The sequence below is a fragment of the Citrus clementina genome, unplaced genomic scaffold (assembly GCF_000493195.1).
Source record: "Citrus clementina cultivar Clemenules unplaced genomic scaffold, Citrus_clementina_v1.0 scaffold_3, whole genome shotgun sequence".
NCBI classification, from domain to species: Eukaryota; Viridiplantae; Streptophyta; class Magnoliopsida; order Sapindales; family Rutaceae; genus Citrus; species Citrus x clementina.
The window spans coordinates 50054128-50065562 of NW_006262339.1; the positions used below are offsets into that span (position 1 = coordinate 50054128).

Here is an 11435-nt window from a genome sequence, read left to right on the forward strand (position 1 = left end):
CTAAAAGCACAAGGTTAAATAAAAATAAGGCAATGTTGTTGGATCAGTCCCCTGTCGAATCTCTCACTCCACCTACTTGTTTTAAACTTTATTTAATTTAACAACCACTAAATAAAAAAGGGCAATTGTAAATTCGTGATTCCGTTAAACCCAGAAGCATCCACTGTGGAGCAGCAGCAGCACCAGTTGAGACAGAGCAGAGACGCAGCACCACCACCACCACCAGCCGAGACGAAGCATAGACGCATCAGTAGCAGCATCACCAGTTATTCCTCAAGAGAGACGCAATAGCAGCAGCAGCACTAGTCGATCCTTAAAAGAGAAGCCGTAGCAGCACCACTACCACCAATTGAGAGAAGCTGGGACACGGCAGCAGTCGATTCTGGTTGAAGAACCGTGATGGAGAGGGAGACAGCTATGACGAATCGTGGTTGAAGAACTCTGACAGAGAGATAGATGTGAATTTCGATCGGGATAAGGAGATTAGGCTTGGGTTTTGTTTTGCAATTTCTTTTGTGATATAATTTGTGATTCATATGAGAACTTGTTAAACACGTTCTCAGTTTTATAACAATAAAAAATAATATAAATTATTTGTTTTATAATTCATTTTTGGATCCAGCCGACCGAACAAGAATTACATATGTACTCTCAAAACGAAAATGAAAACAGGGCCCTGAAAATGATACCGAACAGGCCCTAAGGTTTATGATTAGTTTGTTCATTTTTATTTTTTTTTGGTTTTGTTAATTTACAAAGTCTTTCCTTTAAAATAAAATAAAATAAATAAACAAAACAAAGTGTTAGATGGTGAGAGTAACAGGTCATTTTAATAGATAAAGAATGAGGATATTTAAACTCATCAAAATACTCTTCACACTTATTTTTATTACTTAAACAACAATTACAAGATTATAAAATTAAATTAATATTCCTTATACCCATCTTTAAACACGCTTCTAATCCCATTACAACCGAGACGCTTTCAGCTAAAAATTAGTTACTTCACCATAATCTCAAGCTCTACCATCAGAAAACCCAAAATGAAATATTAATTTCAGTTTAACTAAAACAAGTAGCTATGAAAGCCTAAAATTAAAAAGTTCACAGGCTTCAAATGGAATGCTAACAAAATTGATTAGCCATGGAATTTAATTTTAAGGCTTTTTCACTCCGATTTATGTCTTATTTATCCAAGGAAATTAAAAAGTTCACATCAGATTACGAACCAGTGGAAGATCGAACTTCACTATCACGTAACCACGAATTATATTCCAGCGCATGATTTATTGCCTGATGTCAAAATCTTTTCAGTTAGTGGGGCCGAATATATTAAAACGAATTAGCTGGCAGTATTTGAATCATTTACTCACGTCAATGGCAGTGTGAATAGTCATGATGGGTTAGCAATGTCAAATTCTTATTGGAGATTTGTTCTTCGATCGTAAATATTTATTTCTAGGGGTGAATAGATGTCACTTTTGTTTTTTTTTTTTTAAAAAAGGTTTTTTAGCAATGTTCGACAATCATTCAAAACAAACTAAACCCTTGGTTGTAATATAATATCTTAAAAGAGAAAGAAGTGGCCAATGGGGTTCGTAGCTTTTATGAGATAAATGGCCACACACTGTCACTATTTTTTAAAAAGTAATTAAATGACCTAACTGATAAATTGAAAATCCACGTTATGTACCTCATTTTCTTTTCTGGTTAATTATGCATCGACTCTGTCTATGCTTATGGTGAGAAACAAACATTGGTTATGATTATAATTTTCACGTAGGTGATTGGCTTTCATCCCACAAGTCTCGATAACGTTATTTACCACAATATTGCTAAGTTTCTTGCGAATTGACTCAAGAGAGTGATAGATGAGGTGATTTCGACAAACCAAATGGCTTTTATTCCGAACAGACTGATCACTGAGACACTAATAGTGTTATTGTGGGTTATGAACGCCTCCATAAGTTACGGTCCCAGAAATCTGGTAAGTCTGGGTTGGTGGCAATGAAATTAGACATCAGTAAGACTTATGATGGCTTATGATTGTGTTGAATGGGGTTTAGATGATGGGTCCGATTGGGTTTTGCTGATCAATGGGTGCATCTCACTATGGCTTGTGTTAAATTCCGGATTCTGTACGGCCTACACGTGGCATGTGACAGGGTTGTCCGCTGTAGCCGTATTTATTTATTGTCTGTGCTGAGGCTTTTTTCTTGTATGATTTGCGCGGCGGGGGGTCCGTTCTGCCCCTAATCTTTGGGTTACTCTATGCGGATGACAGTTTTATTTTTTGCTGGACTTTCTTGGGAGAATTTTTTCAGGCATATTCTCTGGCCTCGGCCCATATTTTTAATTATGATAAATCTTCTATCTTGTTTAGTCCGTGTGTGAATTCTTATGCTTGATTGGTGATTAAAAGAATATTTGGTTTTCATGAAGTCTCTCCACTTTAGATCATTATTTGGGTTTAGCTGCAATGGTTGGAAGGCAACGAAAGGCTTTTGTTTTCTCCACGAGCTCCAGTTCCGGGTGGAAAAGAAACTATTGGCTTGCGGGAACAAACATTTTCATGTAGGAGTAAAGAGGTTCTGATTAAGACGGCTGCTCTGGCATTTCCGGCATACACGATGAGTATTTTCCGATTACCATCGAGTATTTGTGATGGTCTTCCATGGAAATTCAGTCTTTTGGTGGCATTCAACTGAGCAGGAGCCATGTATTCATTGGATGGGTTGGTGGCGGTTGAGTAAGTCAAAGAAATCAAGTGGGCTGGGTTTCCGGGATGTCTCTTGCTTCATCAGTCCATGTTGGCTAAGCAGGGGTGGCGACTTTTATTATGTGATGATTTGCTTGTTTCGAGGGTGTTACGGGCTCGCTGTTATCGCCGTGTTAATTTGTTAGATGGTGCTTTCGATATTAACCGCTCTTATAACTGGAGTAGTATCCTTTGGGGTAGGGAGCTTCTTCAGCGGGGTATTAGATGGCGCGTGGGTTCTGGTGATAAAATTCGTGTTTATCATAGTTAATGGATCCCGAGGCCTTTTAGCTTTAAACCTGTCTCGCCGATTTTGTTGGATCCTCAGGAGACTGCAGATTCTTTGATTGCAGATGATGACTCGTGGAATGTTGTGCTACTACAGGAATATTTCTTGGAGCCCGATGTTCAGTAGATCCTCAAAGATTAATTTGCCTTTTCATGCCTTACCTGATTCTATCATCTGACATTTTGATAGGCATGGGGATTTCTCAGTAAAATCTGGCTATCATTTAGCTGTTCAGCTTCGAGAATCTTGTGATGCTGGATCTTCAGAGGGTGTAGCCTCCCAGCCATGGCATAACGTCCTGAATCTCAAAGTCCCAACAAACGTTACAATTTTTCTTTGGCGGGCTCTGTGTGATGTTCTCTCCTCTATGCTTAATTTATTTAAAAAGAAAGTTTCAGTGAATGTGGAATGTGGAATGTGGATTGTGTGGTTTTTATGGTGAAACTGTAATGTACGCCTTATTATTTTGCAAGAATGCACGGGAAGTGTGGGAGTTGACTCTTTTTCTTGAAGTTATTCAGTATCGTTCCTGGTTTATGTTGCGGGATTTTATTGAGTATGCATCCTCTGTGTCGCCTGGCACTGATTTTCACTTGGTGTTGGTGACAATGGTTATGTAGGGTATATGGTGGGTGCGTAATAATTGTTTATACGAGCATAATGTATTCCCAGCCTCTAGTGTGCTTACTCATGCTCAAGGGGTTTTGGCTTCTTTTGCCTTCGTGCCTATGCCTTCTAATTTGGGTTTGTTGGGGGAGGATAGTGTTGATCTTATGCGCTCTGCTTCTGATGTATGTCGTAGTGTTCGTTTGTGTGTTCTTTGGGAAAGGCCAAGTGAGGGTTGGTATAAGTTAAATACTGATGCTGCTGTGGACAGGGCTGGTGGGTTTTGGTGCTCTGATTCGTAACCGTGAGAGGCTGGTGATGGTGGTTGGAGTTGATCATTTTTTTTTTTAATATGATATTGACAGCCGAGATTGAAGCCTTGGGCTTTGGCATTTAACTCACTCTAGAGGTTGATTTGTCTCCTTCAGTGGTTGAGTCAGATTCTATACACACTATTCTATTAGTTTATAGGGTCATATTCAGAGCTATTTTGAATTGTTTCAAACGTTTATTTATACACAAAGTAGGATTTTCGGATTTGTCATATCTCAAGCATTTTTAACCAAGTAGCAGATGCATTAGCGCCATTTTTTTTTTTTTTGGCTTTGATTTTAATGTATGAATGAAAAATATTCTTCCTCAACTATCTTATTGTCTTTGAGATTTATATTCAAAAATAAATAAATAAGAATTTTTTCCCCCAAAAAAAGAAAAAAACCATAAGCCGTGAAAAACATACAGAAGTTATATAGTTTTGCAACAGAACCACCTAAATATTACAAATCATTTGGTCGTTTTAATGCGACAAAATGCCCATGTATACAATAAAACACCCTTATGTAAGTCCGCTTACCCTCAACACAGTAATATATATAACAGCTGTTACATGTATTCCAAAAGCATAAAAAGTATAAATCAAACTGTCTAATTTCACCTATAATTAATACTCCAATTTTATACTCTTGCTTGCTATAACCATCTGTTTGATAAATTCCATTTCAATTATCAGAGAATTGGTATGGGAATAGGAGGAGAATTCATCTGAAGTGTCCGAATAAACTCAGAATCCGACAAGTCGAGAGGAGGCAGCGAAAACTGACTTCGTGTAGAGCTTCCACTTCTGATTTCTTGCATTGTCAATAGAGCTGCAACCGTGTTTCTGAAAACTCCTTCTCCTGTAACTCTTATTGTTGGTTCTCTTCTTCCTATTTCCTTTTCGTCAACCGGAAACACTTGGGCTATTGTGCTTTCGCATTCCTTGATCAGTTTCGAAACAACCTCAGTGGTGAAAAAGGGTTGCTTCAACACCTTTTGAATGAATAACAAGCGCAGTAATCCGCCTGTTCTCTTATCATACTTCTTCAATATCTTAGCCAAACCTACAGAAACCTCGATCATATTAATGACATTAGCTATTTCGATTCAAGATCAAGATCCTGACGTTATGATTAACAATAATAATAATAATAATAATAAAACTCTTCGATTAAATGGGTTACCTGTGTAATTGATATTGCTGTAATTGACTAACAACACCATTTCGCCATGGAAATTGACAATATCTTTCCTAATCTCTGCCATATCCTCTTTACAATTTGTCTCTGAAGGTCGAGCTCCGTTTGGTCCCCATGTATCAATCACCCTCTGCAGCCTCTGTTGTAATTCCTGCATTTTTTTAAAAAAAAAAGTTTTTGAAATAATTTGTTTTGAGTTCATCTATCAATTTACTTTTTGTTAGAATTACAATAATACTTTGAAATAACACTCTGTGTATTCAAGAAATAATAGTCCACTGGATGGATGGCTGGTGAATATTTAAAATTCAAACCAGTAATTTAAAACAAATAGTGAATGAATGATTTAATATTTAAGGAACAATAAAAACCTTCTCATTAAGAAAAATAACATCTACGTTATTTTCTCCTTTCTCTTTCCTAGAACCCTTTTGTTATCTCAAACAAAGAATCTCTTAGCTATCTAGCATTGATCCGAAATGCTAAATGTTGGAATTTTCAAAGGTGGGAGGTTTAGGGAAATAGGAATTGTGTGCGCAAATTCTGATGCTCGCAATTTAAAATTGCAAAAGTATTTGCAGCAGTGGCAACAAAATTATGCTTCATATAACCATATGTTGGTTTCCACATTTCATTCTTGTCGATAAATTTAATGATTGATTGACATCATACTTTCAGAATGTTTACATATCATCCATAATTTACATTAATTTAAATTTAATTTTGTTAAAATGACTCAGTTATTACTTGTCAAATAATTAGGGATCATGAAAAACGACTTTTAGGTTAATTTAAAGCTGCCCGAAAAATGATTAATTTTTCAAACGACGAATTTATTCTGTCATGCATTTAGCGCAAGAAATAATAAGTTAAAAGAGCGGTGACCCAGAAGAAACGGAGTCCATCAAGTGGGGCCCCGTTCTCGCTTGTAAGTAAAGCTAGCATTTAACGGAACGCAGTTTACCTTCGCTCTCTCTCCTGGGCTTTTACTCCTCCTGTAAGTCTATTTTAGAGTTCTAAATTTAATGAAAAAAAATTCGACTTAATTATACATAAAGTAAAAGTAAAACAAATTATTTTGATTGTTAACATTAAAATTAAAAATTTAATCTAAACCACTTGTTTCACTAAGAAAAATAGGGGAGAGAAAGAGATAGAGAAAAAAAAAAGAGTAATAAAGAATCTTTGTATTATGACAAATTTTAAATAAATAAATTTGCCTTTAAAAACAAGAAAAGGAACTTGTTAAGTTACAATCAATATAACTTACAGCAGTTATAATATGGCAATGAACTCCACTACCATGTTATAATTTTTTGCATGTTCTGCATTGACTGTAAGTTACATTGATTATAACTTAGCAAATTAAAAATTGTGTTTAGTGAACCGTCCGTCGGTGCAACTAAAAGTTTGATTAGATTTCCTAATTACTAGTGCATTACATATGAAACAAGTAAAAATGTAACAAAAAATCGGATGAGTGGTGTAAAGAAGGAAGAAAGAAAGAATAATAATGTTTGTTTACCTTTCGCTTGATGATGAAATCCTCTTCTTTCTCCATGAAAAAAGCATTGAACTTGTCGATCTCGTGGTTCAGCAAGTAAACGAAGTCAGCCTCAGCTTCGACACAGTGCCGATGCGATGGAGGAGGCGAAGAAGAGATCAAATTGACAAGCTTCTTCAACCTTTTATAGGATAAAAATTTGTCACGCCAACCGGGCAGCGTTTCTTCAATCTGTTGCTGCAATCTCTTGCCGAACTTCATGATCTCTCGGTCTCTCAAGATTCAAAATCAAAGGCAAGATCAATTGGGACGAATCAAGGGCATCATCGTCGTCATCATCATATCATATTTCACACACACACACACACACACACACACACACACACACTGACACACATATATATGTAAATATACGGGGGTGTGTGGGGCCCCGACGGGTTTTATTATTCAGCAAAAAGATTGGTAGAATATTAGAGGGCATATGCTTGGCGTGATGAAGTGGCGTTAAGGAAAGTTTTGTTGAAATAAGAGAATTAACAAAAGCATATTCGCCTTGAATGTATACTCGCAAGTCATGCTTAAGACCAAAGACTCTCTCTCTGCCTCTATGTTTCAAAACCCACCTTTTATTGCAAATTACACCCACTATCATTTTACAAATGAATTGCTAAACCTCCATCGTTTACAAGAAATTGTCATCCATACCCGGTACCCCAATTTCGTTTATGAATTAATTTCTTCTACTTAACTTGTACCTATATAAAGGCATTAGTGCACTAAAATGCCCACCAAAATTAGTGAATAACAACAGTTCCATTCAAAATTTAACTTATTTGTTAATCTACTTATATTAAATGTACACAATTCGCTAGTAAAATGGAGTCTAATGTCCATTTATAAAAATAATTGGCATTTAGCAATCCATTTTTGAAATAATAAAAGTTTAATTATCTATTAGAGAAAATCTCGGGGGACGAGTTCAAGTAATTTTTTTTCCCCAACCAATAAAATACTTAGTCTTACATTAATTATGAACGTTAAAATTTTTAATACCGTAAGGTTTCTTTGGTCATCATCATGCAATAAGTCAATAGGGGGTAAGGACCTATTTGACACAAATGATAGAAACCATTCCCGTAGTTGGAAAAATATGAAAAACCGGAGGATTCAGACGTTATTCTCCAGTGAAGTAGGACCTACTTGTAGGTGAGTGAATGCTGGTGAATTTAGTGAAGTTAAGAAAAAGAAAAGGAATGGAAATAGGGGAGAGGAAGATACTGAGGAATCTCCCAAGAATCTCCTGTGGATATGTAAAATGGTGTTACTTAAAATCTGACGCAAGAAAACAAATATGGGAATGTGTGGATTTTGAACCCGAAAATGCTCCCCCCAAGTTCCAACGCCCATGGTGGCCCGCTACATTGCTTACACGCAGAGGAAACAGGGGGGGAAAAAATAAAACAATTTTTTAGCTTGATTTTGGGTCGGAAGATTATAATTGGTTTTCAAAACAAAGCAAAATTGATCTACAAGAACAAACACTGTTATGCAGATATTTGCTCTAAGAGATTATTAACAAACGGGTCAAATGGTTGTCAGCTCATATCATAGCTGCTTCATCACATCATGATGATCATTCCCAAGAGAGCTCATGATTAATATCTAATAGAACATCACAAGAATTTAATTGTAATAAAATCGTCGATAAGATGATCGTTCAAATCTGATGGGCCAAATATTCTCGCATTCTATTCTCATTGGTGATATCTAACAAAACTATTAAACTCCAAAGGCATCTTCTGCAGTGAACTGACAAGAAAAAAAGCTAAACTCTGCAATGCTATGTGCCAGATGATCATTAGTAATTCTGAAAAAAAAATGAAATCCGAATAATATTTATTAACATTGCCATAAAATAATACCTTTAAATGGCTTCTCAGATGGATCCCATTTCTTGATTGGAAATGCCCCCTTTCCATATTTAGTTACCACAAACTCAAAAGCACTAGACCCATCCATCAAATTAACTACACGTTCAAGTTAATTTTGGCTGAAGTGGCGTAGAAGATAAGCGCGATACAAATGTTACTTCGTCATCAAACAATTAACAGATGCAGATATTTGCAATTGAATGTTGTTAATTTAGAAAATATATAAATCAAGCCAGGTAACAACGAAATACTAATTAATTCAAGCTCAACATTGCTTGAGGTTAGTTATCAGTTGAAAATCTAACAAGGCACTATATTTATGAAATAAATATATTTACACGATCATTCAAATTCTATGGTTTAAATACCCAATTCTGGTTTGATGAAATCTGACAAATCATCACGATTATTGAATTCTGATAGCATTGAATCACTCTCGTCGCTAATGTCAAAAAAGTAAAGCTGGAACCCGGTCACTAGCGTCGTTGGTCCTCGCCAATAAATCACGATAATCTATACAAATCGGCCAGTTGAGATCCTCCAATGTCTTCTGAACATGCTCGTGAGCATAGACAGGAATCCCAGTTATCCTGTCAACGTCAATCAGCTCCAATTTCTGTGATTTGAGTTTGAGCACCCTAAATTTCTCTCCATCATAATAATGTTCACGCTTAATTCATCAGTAACCTCTGCATTCTGCTGAATGTTAATATGGTCACATAATGAAGTACAGCATGTGAATTTGGCTGAAAAGGCTTATGGAAATCTTCTGCAATATAGGTTAAGGATCACCACAACACTCCCGCCATTTTCCTGCATGCGTAGAAACACAATAAAGATTCATTTAAATTAACTGACCAAGAAAATTAATGCAAGTAATGGTATTCAACATTTGAAGAAGTTGCTGCAAGCATGCGCACAAGTCCTGTACAGTGATCAGCATGTTGTAGTGAAAAAATTCTTGACATTTGTAATGTACTACTCAATTTCCTTGTTGACACCTAGGATCAATTGTGATGAACAGCTAGGTAATTTGCAACAAGGCCCAATTGCTGCTATGCTCTTCAGCAGGTCACCCAGAAATGGTGGATTGGGAACTTCAGGTTATCAAATTGTTTGAGATTATGAAGTTAGCCAGCAATTTATCAGCTCTTCTTTTATCCTTCTCACATACCCTTAGAACGGTAGGTTGAAGAGAACTCTTGGCTTTCCTATTTGGAGCTGAAGTTGAAATGATTTCAGATTCTAGATCATTATTATTTGAAGAGATCGAACACCTAGCTTTCTCTTTAGTGAGTATGAATTGCGTGAAATGCTGCAATTCAAACATCTTCAGGAATGTCAGGGCCTCAAACTCACTCAAGATAAATGTGATTTAATCCTAGGAATGCCTCCAGCAAAACGCCTGTCGTAAAACTTGCACAAAAACCGGTCATTTAAGTCCAACTTGGAGGGCAGCAGTTCGAACCCTCTCAAGCGCAATGTGGGGTATTTTCTTCCTTAATTATATCGTATAATTGTGCGAAATTAATCTTCTCCCTTACCAAAATGTAAGTGGAGTAGACATCCCTCAAATATTAGTGAGCATTGATGTAAGTTGGTCCCATAAGCATTGATGTAAGTTAATCCCAGTAATAATCTGATTTGTAAATATCAATTATATTCTCATGTAATATGAATTGTAATTTGAGCAGTAATCTCATGTAATAATAATAAAATAAAAAATCTACATATTCCCAAAATATGTCTCTCTCCCTACCCATATTTGCTCTTTTCATTATATTGTGGGGATGGGAAAAAGCAAAATAAGAGAAATTTAATGAGGATCCCATCAAAAAAATTTAAAAATTAAAAAGTTGCTTGACGGAATTCAAATTCAAGCAAAATTAGCCTCAGGTTGGTTTGAACACAACATCTAGGACTAATTCGTACGTTCCAAAAGTTGGAAGATACAAATGCAGCTACAAGTGCAATCCTCTTTTCAACGGTAGAAGTTCACGTGCTGACAACAGAAACTCTATGCACGAATTGATAAAGAAAACAAATTACACGATAAGAGAAAACTGAAATCAAGCCAGTCCAAGCAAGGTAACAATATGCGGATGACTGATACATATGATCATGTGAAGCGGTTAAATTAGACATAAAAACTTCACACAAGAATCACAATTACAGGCAGAGAGAATATTAAGTTTCCTTAATTTATCAAGTCCACGAACGAGGTACTACACACACACATATACAGAGGGAGGGAGGGAGAGAGCCGTCAAATTAAGGTGAGGAAAATCAAAACTTACAATTGTGAAGTAAAAACTCCTAGCATAAGAGAAAGCTATCAGGCATTTGTACACAGTTATTTTATCTCTTAGAAGCCTATTATTGCTGTTGCAAATACAGAGACACAATTGTAATACATAAATTTGTGCTACAAGCTAATATGCATTACATATATATATAGGCTCTTCAAAATGACGTAATTTCTATCAAGTCATTACCATAATTTAACAAATTTACATGATTATTCAAAGGGTTCGGCTATGTTAGAGTTCACCTACGGTAGAGCACGAATCTCAGCTACACGCGTAAAATGATAAATAATAAATAATGAGTTATAACGAACTTTTTATTATTTATCACTTTACGTATGTGGTTGAAATCTGTGTTCCATTGTAGGTGAACTCCAACATAGTCATAACCTTATTCAAATCCTACAGTTTAAGTATATGAAGTTCTGGTTGATGACATGACATCTAACAAATCATCAAGATCACTGAACTTTGATAGCATCCAATCACTCTCGCTCTTAATTTCAAATAAATCATCACAATCTCAG

General features: G+C 36.0%; 1 protein-coding gene across 1 annotated transcript; it reads right to left on the reverse strand.

The window, feature by feature from the left end:
* Positions 1 to 4362: 4362 nt before the first annotated feature.
* LOC18047815 (SPX domain-containing protein 3) lies at positions 4363 to 7021 on the reverse strand. Its single transcript, XM_006445261.2, has 3 exons — positions 6693 to 7021; positions 5153 to 5318; positions 4363 to 5032 (listed from the first exon to the last, which is right to left on the reverse strand). Exons 1-3 carry the CDS (start codon positions 6930 to 6932, stop codon positions 4659 to 4661), a joined length of 780 nt encoding a protein of 259 aa, XP_006445324.1. The 5' UTR covers positions 6933 to 7021; the 3' UTR covers positions 4363 to 4658.
* Between the last annotated feature and the right edge of the window lie 4414 nt (positions 7022 to 11435).